Consider the following 16,591-nt stretch of genomic DNA (forward strand, 5'->3'; position numbering starts at 1 on the left):
GAGTGGGCATGATCTGTGAGTCCGTGACAACTACATTCATAACGTCATGGGGGGGTGACTCCCAGAGCAGCCCCCTCCTTTCCTATCAGCACCAGTACAGCCCTGGCCCATCCGATCTCGGGGGCAGCTGGTTCCCCCCCCACAAGCACCGAGAGGGCAGAGGTGCCACAGGGACAGGCAGCATGGGAGCAGCGATGCCCAGCCTGAGTGCTCCCTGGGCTGGCCTGCAGGAGCCGCAGGCAGCCGTGGGGATGGAGGGCACCCTGGGGGGCTGTTCCAGGTGAGATTCAGACGTCCCTGCCCTGGAGCCATGGCTGGGGCCCCAGAGCAGGGCAGCCGGGTCAGCGCCAGGCAGTCCCTTGCTCCCTGGCCTCTGTGAGCTCAGGGGTGTGATGCAGCTGCCATGGCAACACAGCTGACAATGGTACCAGCTGCCCGTGGGCTGGGGTGGGGGCAGCAGGGACGGAACTCGAGCCCTGGCCTTGTGCCCACAGGGTGCCCTTGGGGCGCAGCTCAGCCCTGCCACAGGGAGGCACCCTGCAGCACTCCAGCCCAGGGCAGGAGCCGGGGGTGGCTGAAGGGGCGGCTGAGTGCAGGGAGCCTGGGGGCAGCCGACTGGTGCCACCATGGCGCGGCAGCTGAACATGGACACACTGCAGCAGGACTTCTGGAAGGAGGAGTATCTCAAGGAGCTGATGCTCCGCTTCCGCTGGCACCAGCGCTATGGGGCATCCGTCAAGGCCAGGCAGGAGCAGCTGCGCCAGCGGCGGCAGGCCACCAAGGAGCCACTCAAGCTGCCCATCCTCCCGTCTCCGGCACCCGTGCCCCCGGCCGAGCAGCCACCCGAGGAGCCCGCTGGGGCCGCCGGGGGCATCCAGGAGGGGGAGATGAAGCCCGTGGCGCCGGAGGTGCGGCAGCTGCTGTACCAGGGCATCTCCCAGGACGGCGAGGGCCGGCGGCGCTACCTGACCCGCCGCACGGCCTGCGCGCCTGAGGAGAAGTACTACACCCCCGTCACCACCAACTTCGTCTACGGCTGGCAGATGGGTGAGCCAGGGCGGCGGGCGCTGGGGGGCAAAGCCCTGCCCGTGGCTCAAGTCTGTGCCCACGAGGCCATCTCGCCCCATAGCCTGGGACCACACTGGTGTAGGGGGCGCAGCGGAGGCAGCGCTGTGGGTTCCACTAGGTGGCGCTCTCCCCTAGGGGCAGTACCTCCAGAACGGCTCCATGACATTGGCTGTGACCTCGCAGCAGGTTGGGCCAATCAGCACAGCTGGCCTGTGTTCATTTGCATACTGTGAATCTCTAGTGGCAGCAACTGGCTCTGTTTGCCAGGGGGTCCCCCCCAGGTGGGGACACCTGGCTGGCACAGGGTGGGTTTGTACTAATAGTGAAATCGTGTGTGTGTGGGGGGGAAGCGCTGCCCTCTGCTGGATGGGATGAGATCTCTTCTGCTGTGTGTCATAGGCCCTATAGTGCGGGGATGTGATGGAGATTCCCCACTGGCTCAAGAGGCAGGGCTGTAGTTTTTGGCCAGGAGGCTCTACTGCTGAGGGCCAGCGCCAGCTGTGACAACCCTCGAGTGAACCGCTTCCCACCAGGCTCTCAGCGTTTGAAGCTGCAGCCAGGTCCCACATGGGCTCTGGAAGGGCCATGACCATCACCATGTCCCCTCGGCCTTCACATTCGCTGCACCTCCCTCCCGGGGGAGGCCTCCCAGCTGGACTGGCCCAACAGCTTCCCCCAGCTGCCCTGCAAGCCAGCTCCTCTGTCCGTGGCAGCCTCATGCCACAACCCTGGACCAGGGCACCAGGACTCGGGGTTAAAGACGGGGTCCCCTCCTGGCTCACCGGGCATGCAGTGGGGGTGCTGAGCCCTGGGCAGGGCAGTGTCACTGCTCTGGGGTGTCAGGGGACCCCCCCCCCCCGGAGCGAGATATTGGGACCCCGGTGCTGCCGGGGGGGGAAGGTTGGCAATGAGTCAGCTCTGGGGTGGGGGTCTGGGGTTCTAATAGCCCCCCCACAGCTCATCCCCCCCTTGTGTCTCTGCCCAGGGAAAGTCACCAAAGTCTACGTGCCCCCATCACCCAAGTGCCGCATTGAGAGCTTCTTCCGCAAGAACGGGGCCTTCTCACTGCTGGACCCGCGCGACGTGGCCATGTGAGAGCTGGGCCCCCCTGCTACGGGGCTCTGGGCCTGGGGCCGGGCCAGTTCCCCCCACCCCTGGACCACGCTGGCTGCTTGCGGCGCTGAGCTTGCCTAACACGACTGCCTGGTGCTGCCCCCGCTGGCTCTGAGCATCCATCAGCCACCCGGCCGGGCACTAACCAAACATAGGGCCCGGGGCCCTCCCCTTTAACCATCGCCAAGGCAGCTGCCTAGCCTGCCAGGTCCCTTCGGTGCAAGGTCGGGGCTCTGGGAGTGGCACCTGGCGAGGGGCGGGCTGGCACCAGGCTGGCACCCTGAGCCCAGGGTGGGCACAGGAGGCCAGCAGGGCCTGGCGTGTCCTTTATGGTAACAGCCCAGGGCCCGGGGAAAGTGGACGGTGGGTGACTTTATTGTAGGCCATGCCAGGCTGGGCTGCATGTGGGCAGAGCCATTGCATAGCCCTGCAGGCTCCTCTCCAGTGCCAGGGGACTCCCCTGCCCAGCCAGTGTCACCATCCACTGGGGCTCTCCGGTGGATGCCCACCGTCCTCACCTGCAGCCCCTCACCCTCTTGGTGGGGACCCTCCCGAGAGCGAACATGGGGGGAAGGGGACCGTAGCCCCATAGCATCCCTGAGCCTGCTCTCCAGCCCCTGGGAATGGCCCCTTCCCTGTGCCCTAGTCTCACCGTGCCGAGCCGGGGGGTGACTAGGGACGGACAGGGCCAGCCCTGCACACACCTGGCCATGGTGTCTACCCCACCTCAGTCAACGCCCACAGTGGCTGGGCAGCAACTGTGGGGCTTTGCCCTGGGTCCTGCAGCGGGTGCTGGGGGGTGGCTCTGGCTCCCTGGACTCCCCAGGCACTTGGGGCTCTGGCACCGCTTTCGGGGGCCCCACAGGACCCTGGGGCAGTGTGGCGTCCCTCAGGGCGCGCTCTCCCCAGGGCAAGCCCCCTTGGCTAGAGCGCCTGCTGGGTCTGATCTTGGAGCATTCAGCCTCCCTGGGGGAGCCTCACCCACCCTCAGCGGGGCCCTGCACCCCCACTCCGCAGCCAGCAGTGACTCTCAGCCAGCGTGGGACACAGGAGGGTTATTAATCAGTTGGGAACACAGCGTAGAACAGAGCTTTGTTTGCACAGAAAGCAGGAACCTGCAGCAAAGTCCATCTTGGGGGGGGACCAGCGCCCTGGACTCTCCCCAAGTCCCAAACTCGGAGAGTGTCCTGGGGCCAACAGTCTGCCCCTGCCCCCGTCGTGCCCAGTTGCCCCTCCTCCATCTTTTGTTGTCCTTCTGGGAAAACCAGTCACCTGGACACATCTGGGCCATCTGGCTTCTTGCCCCAGCTGCTAAGTCACACAATCTCTGGCCAGTCACACCTGAGACCCAGCACCTAGGTAACGGTGCCACACACCAGGGAAACTGAGGCACACACTATTCATACAACACATCACACAAATCCCCCACTTCGTCACATGCTGTGCGCTGGCAGCCCCCTGCCAAAGCCCAGCTGGGAGCGAGAGGAGGGGGCTGCCTGTCTCCGAGTGCCCACTCATGCTCAGGCCTGCCCAGCCCGGCTCAGGTTGCTGCCGTCCTCACCCGGCGCCACCAGCGGCTTCAAGAGCTCCTGGAAACTCAGCGTGTTCCTGTGGAGACCAGCGTGGGTCAGCAAGCCTGGTCCGAGTTTTGGCCAGCATGGGGGAGGGGCGGCCAGCCCTCGGGGGGCAAGGTAATGGGGGGTTGTGGTTGGACAGTCTGGCCCAGAGTTGGGGCAAGCAAGGGGGCACCCTGGGGCCAGAATGAGCCTAGGGGGAGGCGGACAGGACAGCCAGCACGGGTGGGATGGCCCAGGCCAGAGCTGGGGGTCTCGACCCCCTGCCCCAGTCCGCACTCCCCTCCTGCCCATTGCTGCCTCCAGGCCAAGATACCGGGGTGGGCATGGCAGGGACCCCAGCCCTGCCTTGGAGCAGCCAGTGGGCTGAAGCGAGAGCCCAGACGCCAGGGCACCCCCGCGGCTGCCGGTTCCCCGGCCCCGCACTGCAGGCCTGCCCCCTGGCCCCCGGCCCCCCCACTCCCCACGGACACCTGCCTGTGGCTCCTGGCCTGCAGGCCGTGCGTCCGCTCCCGCTTCACCTGCTCCAGGTGCTGCTTCAGCGCCTCCCTCTGCTGTGCCCGGGCCTCCTGCCAGGGGAATGGGCCAGGCTGAGCCAATACTGCCCGGGCTCTGGCCCTGCCCAGCCTGCCCCCCAGGCACCAACACCTGCCTGCGGGAGCTGCCGGGGGCACTTCCCCCCCCGGCTGGCCAAGGGCCTCGAACATGGAGGAGCAGAGCCCCAGAGAGAGCGGGACAGGGGGGCAGGCCACCTCCGTGAGCCCCAGGCAGGACCCTGCCCTGTCCCAGCAGCCCCCTGCCCCACCTAGGGAGGTGCCAGCATCTGCCTCTGCTGGTGTATCTATGCACCGACCCCACCCCAATGCCGGGCTGGATCCCACCCCCCAGCCCCTGGGGTGATCACCTCCCCCTGACCCCACACCAGGCTAGATCCCAGCCCCCCAACCTGGGGTGATCACCTCCCCCTGACTCCACACCTGGCTGTATCCCACCCCACACTCCCCCGGGCCCCCATGGCCCCCCCACTCCCCATGGCCTTGCGCTGGCTGGACTCCCCTTGGGCAGCAGACGGGCCCTTACCTGCAGCTGAGGCTCTGCAGGGGGCTGGGGTCTCCCCGGAAGAATCTCCACTGACCTGTGCCTGGCGATGGACAGTCGCTCCTGGAACTGGGGGGAGAAGGGGGGAGGCTTGAACCCGAGCCAGCCCAGGGAGGGGGCAGCGCTGGGTCACTTGGTGAGGGCCCCACCCTGCTGAGGAGGAGTGGCCCCTTCTCCAGGCGCACAGTGCGGCTGTGCCAGCCCTGCCTGGGGAGCTCCTGGGTCCTGGCACTGCCAGCAGCAGCAGGGGGTGGGGGGCCAGGGGACTGGAGCCACCACGGGGCTGGAGAAAGCGTCCGGAGGCCAGGGTGGGACCCAGCCGTGCCCCAGCTTCGGACAGGCCAGGGCAGAGCGCTCTGTGCCGTGTGGGGTGCCAGCCTGCCCCGGAGTCGCACCCCCAGCCTGGCCCAGTCTGTGCCTTGAGGATCCCATCCCCGCTCCAGGGCAGTGCCAGGGGGCAGCCGAGCCCTGGGGCGCCCCAGTGGGCACTCTGACCCCCATGCCACAGGGGCCGGGCCCAGAACGGACTGACACGCCCCAGCCTCACCCCCCCAGGGGACAGCCCCCCCACCATCCCCTGGGGCACCCCGACAGGCACTCTGACCCCCATGCCACAGGGACTGGGCCCAGAACGGAGTGACACGCCCCAGCCTCATCCCCCCAGGGGGACAGCCCCCCCCATCCCCTGGGGCACCCCGACAGCACTCTGACCCCCATGCCGCAGGGGCTGGGCCCAGAACGGAGTGACACGCCCCAGCCTCACCCCCCCCAGGGGGACAGCCCCCCTACCATCCCCTGGGGCACCCCGACAGGCACTCTGACCCCCACGCCGCAGGGGCTGGGCCCAGAACGGAGTGACACGCCCCAGCCTCACCCCCAGAGAGGCAGGCCCCACCCCCCGAGCAGGGTCCACGTGTGGGGTGAGCCCTGGCAGCCCAGCCCCCCGCCTCACCCCCAGGGGGACAGGCCACCCCCTGCCCCCCAGCAGGGCCCACGCGCGGGGTGACCCCTGGCAGCCCAGCCCCCCGCCTCACCTGCAGCAGCTGCCGCTCCTTGTCGCGCTGGTGCTTGCGCCCCCCCTCCAGCTGCAGCTCCGCCAGCCTGCGCACGGCCTCCTGCTGCTCCCTCCTGGAGGGGCGGATAAAGGCCTTCTCCCGGCGCAGGGGGCTGCCCCACGGCCGGCCCCACGGGGCGGGCAGGCTGGGCTGCAATGGCATCAACGGCGTTAGGGACGGGGCGCCAGGGGGCCTGGCCAGCTGAGCGAGACACCCCTCCCCCCCCATGTGCCCTCCCCCAACGGGTGACCCCTGAGTGCAGCCCAACCCCCAGGGCTTCCCAGGCCGCACCCCCCCCCAGAGCCCCATCCTGGCCCATGGGCCTGTGCAGGTGGCACCGTGCTAACCCTGCAGTGCCCGCTCTGGTGGGGGGGCGGCTGCGTACCCCTCCTGTCTCCAGGGCAGGCTCCGCCGGCAGCTCCCCGCACTCAGGACCCAGGTCTGCTCCCCTCGGGTCAGGGGGCTCCAGGCAGCGGGGTGCAGGGCTGCGGCGCCGTGGGGAACACCAGATCCCTAAGCAGCTTTCCCACCCCAGCCACCAACCCCTGCCCCCAGGCATGGGGCACCCCTAACCTATGGCACTAGCCACACCCCCTCCCCACCATGGCCATACCACCTCTCCTGCCTGGCATGGAGCCCCCCAGCCCATGGCACAGGCCACGTCCTTTCCCCACCATGAGCCCTGAGTCCATCCCCTGCCCCCAGGCTGCCCTCCCCGCTGCCCCTCCTTACCCAGCATGGCCCCATGGCTTCCCCTCCACGCTCGCCGTGCTGGGCGGGGCTCACCCCATAGCCTCCAGCGCCAAGGGCTGCCTGATCCCACGCCGGGGCACCCCAGGGGCTCTGGCCAGGATGTCCGGGGCTGGGTGGGGAAGGCCCAGTGGCTTCCGCTGGCTCCAGAAGCTGATGGGCCTGCGACTTCCGCTGGGCAGCATCCTGGGCAGGCAGCACCTCCCCACCCCACTGCACGGGCTCCTGGGGCTGAAACACCCCCTGGTTCCCGTGACGGGCTCGCTGGGCCCGCAGCTCCTGGGGCCCACAAGCCACAAGCTCCCTCTGCAGCGTCCCCTGGCCCTGCCAGGGCTCCAGCGCCACTGGGGCAGGGCCCTGGATCTCCACACCCTCCTGTTCCTCCAGCGGTTCAGTAACCTCTGGCTCCTTCACCTCCACAGGCTCAGCGGCTCCCGGCTCCCTCGGCAGCACCCCACAGGGCGGCAGGGCTGCTGGATCCCTCCATGAGGTGTCTCGGGGCTGGAGGGTCACTGGCCCTCTCGCCTCCTGGGCTGCCTGCTCCCTTCGTTCCAGGGGCTCCAGGGCCTCCGGCTCCCGCTGCGGGGACACCCGGGGCTCCTCAGTCTCCGGCTCCTGCTGCGGGGACCCCCGGGGCTCCTCAGTCCCTGGTTCCCGCTGCGGGGACACCCGGGGCTCCTCAGTCTCCGGCTCCCGCTGCGGGGACACCCAGGGCTCCTCAGTCTCTGTCTCCTGCTGCGGGGACACCCGGGGCTCCTCAGTCTCCGGCTCCCGCTGCGGGGACACCCAGGGCTCCTCAGTCTCTGTCTCCTGCTGCGAGGACACCCGGGGCTCCTCAATCTCTGTCTCCTGCTGCGGGGACACCCGGGGCTCCTCAGTCTCCGGCTCCCGCTGTGGGGACTCCTGAGGCTCCTCAGTCTCCGGCTCCTGCTGCGGGGACACCCGGGGCTCCTCAGTCCCCGGTTCCCGCTGCGGGGACACCCAGGGCTCCTCAGTCTCCGGCTTCAGGGGCTCCAGCACCCGGCACTGAGCAGGCTTCATCTGCAGCAGCGGAGCTCCCCAAGGCTGGGCCATCTCTGGTCCTATCAGTGCCCGGTGCAGAGGAACCTGTGGTCCCCCAAGTTCCCGGGGCCCAAAAGCCTCCCTCAGCCGCGCTCCCTGGGGCTGATAGGCCCCTGGTCCCCATCCCTTCAACTGAGAGACCTGGGGAACCCCTTGTCCCTTCAGCTCCTGGAGCTTTACACTGTCCCAGGGCTGGAGTGGCCCCAGCGGAGTTTCATGGAGCTGTGGGACCTGTGGCCTGCCCAGCTCCCGGGACCGGATCACTTTGGGGTCCCCCTGCAGGCGCCCCTGGGCCTGGAGCAGCCCCAGCTCAAGCTGGGTGGCCAATCCCTGCAGCATTGGCTGGAGTTGAGGGGCCGGCAGCTCCTCCCCGTGCAGCGTCCCTGGGGCCTGGACACTCCCTGGCCCCAGCAGCAGGGCTGGTCTCAGCGCCCTTGGGCCCTGGGTATGAACCCTGGGGGGGTCCCTCAGCACAGCTCCCTGGGGCTGAGGGGCTCCTGAGGGCTCCATCGGCTTAGCGTCCCGGGACCCCCACAGCTCTGGCTCGCTCTGAGGAGTGTCCCAGGGCAGAAGTGGCTCTGCCACCCTCGGGCCCTGGTGCATGGGGCCCGATGGCTCCCTCCCTTCCTGGGGCCATCCTTGCTCTATCTGCAGAGATCCCTGAGGCTGAAGGGGTTCTGGGGGGCCCCTCACTTCTTGGGGTGCAGGGGCCTCGGACTCCGGCTGAAGCTGACTGGCCTGCGCCTCCCTCCATCCCTGGGGCTCCAGGCCTTGTGGGGCGCTAAGTTCTGAATGCAGAGCCCCCCGGATCCAATGGGCCCTCAGCGCCTGCTGTCCTTGGGGCTCCCTCAGCAGAACCTCCTGGGGCCGAGGGAACCCCAGGGACTCAGGGGCCCCTGGCTCCCTTTGCAGCCTCCCTGGGGCCTGCCGGGTCTCCAGCTGCCTCTGTGGGGACTCAGGGGGGTCCAGCCCCACCAGCTGCCTGGGCTGAAGGACCAGTGGCTCCCTATGTTCAAGGGGCTCAAAAGCTGCTGGGTACCCTTGTGGGGTCCCCTGGGCCTGAAGGGGCCCCTGCTCCCTGTGTGGGCACCCCTGGGGCTCCTGTTCTCTGGGTGGGCACCTCTGGGGCCCCTGCTCCCCATGTGGGCACCCCTGGGGCTCCTGTTCTCTGGGTGGGCACCTCTGGGGCCCCTGCTCCCCATGTGGGCACCCCTGGGGCTCCTGTTCTCTGGGTGGGCACCTCTGGGGCCCCTGCTCCCCATGTGGGCACCCCTGGGGCTCCTGTTCTCTGGGTGGGCACCTCTGGGGCCCCTGCTCCCCATGTGGGCACCCCTGGGGTTCCTGCTCCTTGTGTAGGCGCCCCTGGAGCCCTTGCTCCCCGTGTGGGCACCCCTGGAGTTCCTGCTCCTTGTGTAGGCGCCCCTGGAGCCCCTGCTCCCCGTGTGGGCACCCCTGGGGTTCCTGCTCCTTGTGTAGGCATCCCTGGAGCCCCTGCTTCCCGTGTAGGTGCCCCTGGGGCCCCTGCTCCCCATGTGGGTGCCCCTGGGGTTCCTGGGCCCTGGGCTCCCCCTGGTCATGGGCCTCGAGGGCCTGTGGATCTTGAGGCTCATGAGCTGCCAGTTCTGCCTGCGGAGCCCCCTGGAGCTGATGGGCCCCTGGCACCCTCTGTCCTGGGTGCTCAAGGGCCTCGGGCTCCGTCTGTAGCCCTCGCAGGGCTGTCGGTGGAGACCCCCGCGGCTGCCAGGTCTCCAGCTCCCCCCGTTCCTGGGCCTCTGGCACCGTCTTTGGAGCTCCCTTTGGCTGAAGTGTGTGCAGCTCGTTCTGGGCTGAGAGGAGCCGCTGGCCCCTCTGGGGGGGTCCGAAGGCCTCCGGCTGACTCCGCTCATAGGGCTGCAGGGCCCCCGTTTCTCTCTGTGGCAACTCCCAGGCGGGAAGGGCCCCTGGCTCGGTGCACGGCATCTCCTGGGGCTTAGACGAGACACACTCAGGCATTATAGACCCTGTATGGACCCCAAACCCCAGAAGAACCCCCAAGGCCCAGTGATAAACCCACTGCCCTGCCTGGGGCTGCTGGGGTCCCTCAACCCCTTCCAGCCATGGGGAGCCCTGCCCTGGAGCAGCATGGGGTGGAAGGGGTCAGGCGTAGGGGGCAACCGGCAGGTGGGGGCTAGGCTGGACACAGCGCCCCCTGGTGGCTGCCCTGATGGTGCCTAGCACAGATCACGGGGTGCCCGTGCGAGCTGGATGGAAGCCAGGCTGGTGCTGCACTGGGCCGACAGGAGCCTGGGTTCTGCTGCCCGGGCTGGCGTGTCACCTGTGCAGCCCCAGCCCTGGTCACACGGGCGCTGTCCCGAGCCACCTGCCCAAAACCAGTGGGGTCACCCTGCGTGGGCATTGGGCTAGGCCGGGACATGGCTGCTGGCTCTGCTGCAGGTGCTCACCCCCCCCCCCCCCCCCCCGCGGCACCCTGGGAACGAGGCTGCAACGTGCCCCATTCACCTGCACACAGCTGGCTCCAGCGCCACCCCGGGCTGCCACCCCTTTGCCCGCTGAGTGCCAGGGGGACCCCCCGTGGCTCACGCCCTGAGTCCAGTGGGAGCTGGGCTGTGCCACCGCTGGGTCTGGGCCTGTCGGGATGGAGGATGCAGCCTGTGACGAAAGGAAACGGGGAGTGAGGGAGCCGGTCACTGGGGCCGTATCGCTGCTGTATGGCCTGGCAGGAGGGGTGGGGACAGTCAAAAAACATGGGGCTGCTCGGGGGGGCAAGGGCTCCATCACCCCCTCCAGCTCTGAGGGACCCAATGCTCGGAGACAGGGGCTTGGAGGGGGGAGCGTGTCCCAGCTGAGAGCTGATGGCTGGGGCCTACTAACAGAGCTGGACGGTTGGGCGGGGGGGTGGGGTGGGGGGCCCAGGTGAGCCCCTCTAGCCCCAGGTTCAGCTGTGCTGTAAAGCCGAACCCCCTCCTTGTCTCCCTCGGCAGCAAGCCCCCTCTCCCCCACATTGCCCCCAGGCTGATGGATCCTCAGTGGAGGCTCCTGGGACTGAACAGTCGGGTTATGGAGGGGGGGAGCAGGGCTTGTCCCCCTGAGCTGATGGGGGGGGGGTCTGCTCTCTGGGGGCTCGCACCCCCCCCGAAACAAGGCAGGGTCCACACCTGAGCTGCCCATTGCCAGCACTGCCAGGCTGCCAATCCCAGAGGGCACAGTGCCCACAGTGGGTATTAACTGCACAGGCTCTTCTGGGCAACCCCCCCCCGCCACGGCCTCGCTGCCCCCCACTAGCTGCTGAGGGGCTCTACCCATGGGGGCAGGGGACAGCCAAGTGAGGTGTGGGGAGCAGTGAGCCAGCCCCTGCCACAGCCCCGGCTCCGAGGAAGGAAGTCCCAGAGCACGCCAGCCCCACGGGGATCCCTCTGTCACAACCAGCCGGTGCCTGGCGCCACCAGATCTGCCCCCCTTCTCTGGGCACGCAGGGCCATGGCACAGGGACAACGGGATCTGCCATGGCCCAATGGTCCCTGCCTGGCATGGCCACTGGATAGTCCCCACAGCAGCTACCCACCCTGCATCCCGTGGCTCCGTGACCACCATCCCCCCACCCTCCATGCTGTGCCCAGCCCCTCAATGGCACCGCACTGTGCCCAGCCCCCCATGTGGCACTGGACTGTGCCCAGCCACCCCAGCATGGCACTACACTCTGGACAGCCCCCCCCATGGCACCGCACTGTACCCAGCCACCCCCGCATAGCACTGCACTGTGCCCAGCCCCCCATGTGGCACTGCACTGTGCCCAGCCCCCCAATGGCACCGCACTGTGCCCAGCCCCCCGCATGGCATCACACTGTGCCCAGCCCCCCCCGCATGGCACTGCACTGTGCCCAGCCCCCCATGTGGCACTGGACTGTGCCCAGCCCCCCTGCATGGCATCGCACTTTGCCCAGCCCCACAATGGCACCGCAATGTGCTCAGCCCCCTGCATGGCAATGCACTCTGAACAGCCCCCCCCGCATGGCACCGCACTGTACCCAGCCCCCCTGCATGGCATGCACTGTTGCCAGCCCCCATGTGGCACTGGACTGTGCCCAGCTTGCTGGCATCGCACTTTGCCCAGCCCCACAATGGCAACCGCAATGTGCTCAGCACCGCTGCATGGTGCCGCACTCTGAACAGCCCCCCCCGCAATGGCACCTTGCACTGTGCTGGCACCGCTGCTACCCACTCCCTGTGCCAGCGGGGCTGTCCGGCCCAGGGCACGGTGCCAGGCAAGAGCCGGCAAGGGGGGACCCACTCATCCAGGACAGCCTCTGATAGCTAGACAGGGCCCCGGGCAGGCTGGGGCAGGGGGTGGGTGGGAATCTTCAGGCTGTGGCTGACCCCGCCTGGCTGCCTACCTGTGCAGCTCTGCCCACAGATCCTCTTCTTTGCCCGCCGGCTGGGCAACCGCTCGCTGCCGTCACCAGACTGGTCCTGCCAGCACCTCACTGCCACAAACGCCACCTGCCGGCTCCGAGGCCCAGATCCTTTCCAAGAGGCCAGGTTAGGGCCCATCCGCCACGCGCTGGCCCCCCGGACGTGCTCACACTTCACACCTCGCGGGGAGTGCAGCAGTGCCGTGGGCATGGGGGGCATTGAGACGATGGCCAGGAGTCTCCCCAGCATGACAGCATGAGGCTCCCCCTCCCTTTGGGGGCTGCCCCAGCACTGCGCTGCGTGCCTGGCAGACGTGGGACTGCCCGCGCACCCGCCATGGCTGGAGGATGCAGGAACCCTCTAGGTTGCTTAACTGAACGACAGACACCCACAGCACCAGGCACTGGGCACCCAGAGCAGAGCGTGGCCTCCTGGGCCAGTGCCCCACAGACGCCCTCGCCTGGTGTCAGGACCACGCTTATATGGTCTCGTCTGCCCTGCTTCCTGCCCCCTCCTGATCGGCCCCTCCCGCTGCTCCACCTCTGCCCCATCACGCCGTCCGGGACCACATACCCACTTCTCGCCCAGTCGGCCCGCCGGCCCGCGTCCCACCCCTGGCTGGATCCGGGCCCGTCTGGCCTGGCATCATCCACTCTGCCTTGGTGGCCCGTCCCACCCGCCCCCCCCAAGTCGGCTCCGTCCTCCGCATCCCACCCTGCCCTAGATCGGGCCCGTCTGCCCCACAGCCTTGCCCTCCTGCCCCATGGTCGGGCCTGTCCGGCTCCGCGCCCGCCCCTTCCCAAATCAGGCCCAATCCAGCCCCGCTCTGCCCTTGCCCTGGATGGGCTGTCCACCCGCATCCGCCCTTCCCTGTTGGCCTGTCCTCCCCCTGCCCGGATCGAGTCCATCCGCCCCGCTCCCGCCCGTCTGCACTCTGTATTCAGCCCCTCTGCCCCGATCCTGCCGTCATGCCCCAGATAGGCCCCTCTGGCCCCCGCCCACCCCATTGGGTTTCCCTGGCCCTGGCTCGTGCCAGGGCTTTTGGCGAGAATGTGCCAGTGTTTCGGGGGCCCAGCTTCCCGCAGGCGGCGCGGGGCCATCCCGTGTGCTGGGGGAGGGGGAGTGGGTGTGGGGGGGCTTCACCCCAGTCCCCCCGACTGCATCCCGCCTTGGCACTGCCCGGGTTACCCTGGGGCAGGGGCAGGTCGGCGCTGCCCCATGGCTGTCCCTGGCTCAGGGCCTGGGGGCGCCATGGGGGAGGGGAGGGCGGCAGTGCCGGGCAGGGGGTCAGACGTACCTGTCCAGGAGCTGCCAGGGCCAGTGCATTGCCCAGGGCCGCAGGACGCTGCTGCTGTCGGTGCCTGCGTCCTGCAGGGAGAGAGGGCGACTGGTGAGTGTCCGGCAGGGGGCACCATGTGGATAAAGCCTGGGGGGTTCTCCAGGGATGAGCCCCCCCTGTGGCACAGAGCTGCCCATCAGCTGGCCTGGGGCCTGGCTCAGGCAGACCAGGCATGCAGTGAGTTCATGGGGTCTCAGTCTGGAGACTGGGCATCCCCGGTGCCCGCAAGGCATGACTTTCAGAGTGAACAGGTCCCGGAGCCAAAGCTACCCTGCCTTAGAGCAGTTGCCAGCCTGTATGGGGTTTGAGGGGGCTGGCAGCCCTTGTGAGGTTATGGGGGGGGCTGGCAGCCCATGTGGGGTTATGGGGGGGCTGGCAGCCCTCGTGAGGTTATGGGGGGGCTGACAGCCCTCGCGGGGTTTTGGGGGGGGGCTGGCAGCCCATGCGGGGTTATGGGGGGGGCTGGCAACTGTGGGACAAAGCCCCATGACCCAGTGGCCCAACCAGTGAGGCTGAATGCCAGTTTGGGGGTTGGTCATGACCGGGGGACCAACCCCGGGGAAGCCCCGGGCACACGCTGGCAATGCTCTCTCCCTCGGCCCCCGTGGCAGTGCCCGCTCCTTACCGTCCCGCCGGGGCAACCTGTCTCCGGCTCCACTCGGCGTCCCTGCCCGGGGGCCCAGGCTGACTCTGGCTGGGGCTGGGGGGCTGCAGAGAGCCAGGCCTTGGGGAGAGGAGACAGATGGGTCGGTTGGTGCCAGGGCAGCCCTGGCCCCACGTGCTCCTATGCAGGCAGTGCCAGGCCCCCACCCAGCCCTGTGTCCTCTCCCCCCTCAGCCTGCTCCTGCCTCAGTCCAGCCCCCCTGCCCCCGGCTCCATTGCTGCCCTTGGCCACCCGTCCCCAGATTGCCCAGCCAGGCGGGGGCACCGGCAGACTCAGGAGTCCTGGCTCCCAGCCCCCCCACCTCCATGCTCTGCCCTCTAGTCCTCCTTCCCCACAGCCCTGGTTCTGTGGGCGGGTGCTCGGGTACCTCTATGTCTTGCCAGGCCAGGCCGTGCCTGTGTTCCCACAGGAAGCTGTGCCAGACCTGCCCGCTGGTGCTCGTTCCCGGCACCTCCCGGAGCAGCAGCTCTGCATCGCGGGCGGGCAGGCGCCCGTCGCCGTCCGAGTCCAGCAGCTGGAAGTCCCAGTAAAGCTGGCGGGGAGGGGGCACAAGGGACAAGGCTGAAATCAAAGGTCCCCCTCCCCCGGCTCGCTGGCCCAAGGCCAGCCCCTGCCAGCAGGCAGCAGTAGTGGGCTATTATCCCAGCATGGGGCGAATCAACGCTCGCTCCCCTCACCCCTGTGCCGAGCTGGGCTGTTGGGTGGGGGGCAAGATGTGGGGCCCCGGGGGAGACGAGGCCAAGGGGTTGTGTCAGCCTGGATCCAAGGCCCCCATTGGCCGCAGACAGGCCCGTGCGGTGTCTGCAGAGGGCAGGATGCAGACAGGTGGGGAGAAGCTGGGCAGCCAAGCTGGGGGCGGGGGAGCACCAGGGAGCCGGGGAGCTGAGCGGGGGGGAGCGCAGGGAGCAGACAGGTGGGGAGACGCCGCAGAGCCGCGGAGCCAAGCGGCGGGGGGGGGAGCACAGGGGGCAGACGGATGGGGAGACACTGCGGAGCCAGGAGCCGAGCGGGGGAGGGGCGCATGGGGCAGATGGGTGAGGAGCTGGGGTGCCGAGTGGGGGAGGGGTGCAGGGGGCAGGCAAGTGGGGTGCCGAGCGGGGGAGGGTCGCAGGGGGCAGGCGGGTGGGGAGACGCCCCGGAGCCAGGGGGGACCCCGGGGGCAGGATACAGACAGGGCTGGGGATGGGAGGAAGAGATGCTACAGCTCAGCTCTAGGAGCCACTGGGCGAGCGCAGGGCTGGGGGCGAACGTGGCTGGGAGCCCAGGGCTTGGCCCCTCTGCCACACAGGACAGGGCCTGCGATGGGGGCACTTCCCCCAGCCACTGGTGGGGCAGGCGCTGGCTGGGACCTGGACAGACCACGTGGTGACAGGCACTGCCACAGGGGGGCACTAGAGAGCCAGGGGCTGCCCCCTTCCCCGGGATCTGGCTGCCCCACGGGTCACAGCCTTGCCCCACTCCACAGGGTCTGCCTCAGCCCAGCCCCGGCCCAGCTCACCTGTGCCCGTCGGTGACTCCGCCTTCCTGCCACCAGCAGTAGCTCCAGCAGCATCTTGGCGCGGAAGCTGCCCTGGGACCCAGCCCCGCAGCCCTGGGGGAAGAAGAGCTCAGAGGCGTGGGGCCTGCTGCTGCAGGAGGGCACAGCGGGGGCCCCGGGAGGGGGCATCACAGCAACCTGCAAAATGGGCACTGGCAGGCAGAGTCAGGCCCTGGGGGACCGAGTGGGGAGCCCAGGGCTGGGGTAGCAGGGGGCTGTGGGTTGGGGAAAATAAGGGGCATCAGGACAGCTGGAGGGCAGGAGACTGCGGGTTGGGTGTGAGGGGCACAAGCAGAGCTGGGGAAGGGGGGAGCCCAGGGCTGTGCTAGCAGGGGGCTGTGGGTCTGGAGTGAGGGGCATCGGCACAGCTGGAGGGCAGGAGACTGTGGGTCGGCAGTGAGGGGCACGGGCAGAGCTGGGGAAGGGGGGAGCCCAGGGCTGTGCTAGCAGGGGGCTGTGGGTCGGGAGTGAGGGGCATCGGCACAGCTGGAGGGCAGGGGGCTGCAGGTGTAGACCTGATAAATGAAATTGTTTTTAATTGTTCACTTTATTAATGTAACTTCTGTTCACCATTCACTGCACTTGCCTTCACTGTTTGCCATCCACTACGCTTGTCTATATTGTAACTTCTGTTCACTGTTTGCCATATTGGAATTCAAACCCCATTTTAAAACGCTCACTCCACTTTGTAAAAGCTTCCTCCAACCTTCATTTTTGCAAACTCTGCTGTAATCTTATTAGTTTAGTTTAGATGTGTGACTGAGGCATGTATGGATGATGGAATCAACCTCCAGCCCCAGCCTGTCCTGATGAAATAAAGTTCAAACCCCACCGGAAGAGCCTAAAACGTGCAGAGTCATCTGAAGAAAGGTGAATAGAAGAAAGAATAGCAGATCCCAGTGAAGTCGCTGCAATTGACGA

General features: G+C 68.2%; 1 protein-coding gene across 1 annotated transcript; it reads left to right on the top strand.

Annotated features, from left to right (window-relative positions):
• Positions 1–626: 626 nt before the first annotated feature.
• SPMIP1 (sperm microtubule inner protein 1) lies at positions 627–2,163 on the top strand. The gene is made up of 2 exons (XM_075071666.1): positions 627–1,047; positions 2,054–2,163. Exons 1-2 carry the CDS (start codon positions 627–629, stop codon positions 2,161–2,163), a joined length of 531 nt encoding a protein of 176 aa, XP_074927767.1.
• The last annotated feature ends 14,428 nt before the right edge of the window (positions 2,164–16,591 follow it).

The sequence above is a fragment of the Chelonoidis abingdonii genome, chromosome 1 (genome assembly GCF_003597395.2).
Source record: "Chelonoidis abingdonii isolate Lonesome George chromosome 1, CheloAbing_2.0, whole genome shotgun sequence".
Classification (NCBI taxonomy): domain Eukaryota; kingdom Metazoa; phylum Chordata; order Testudines; family Testudinidae; genus Chelonoidis; species Chelonoidis abingdonii.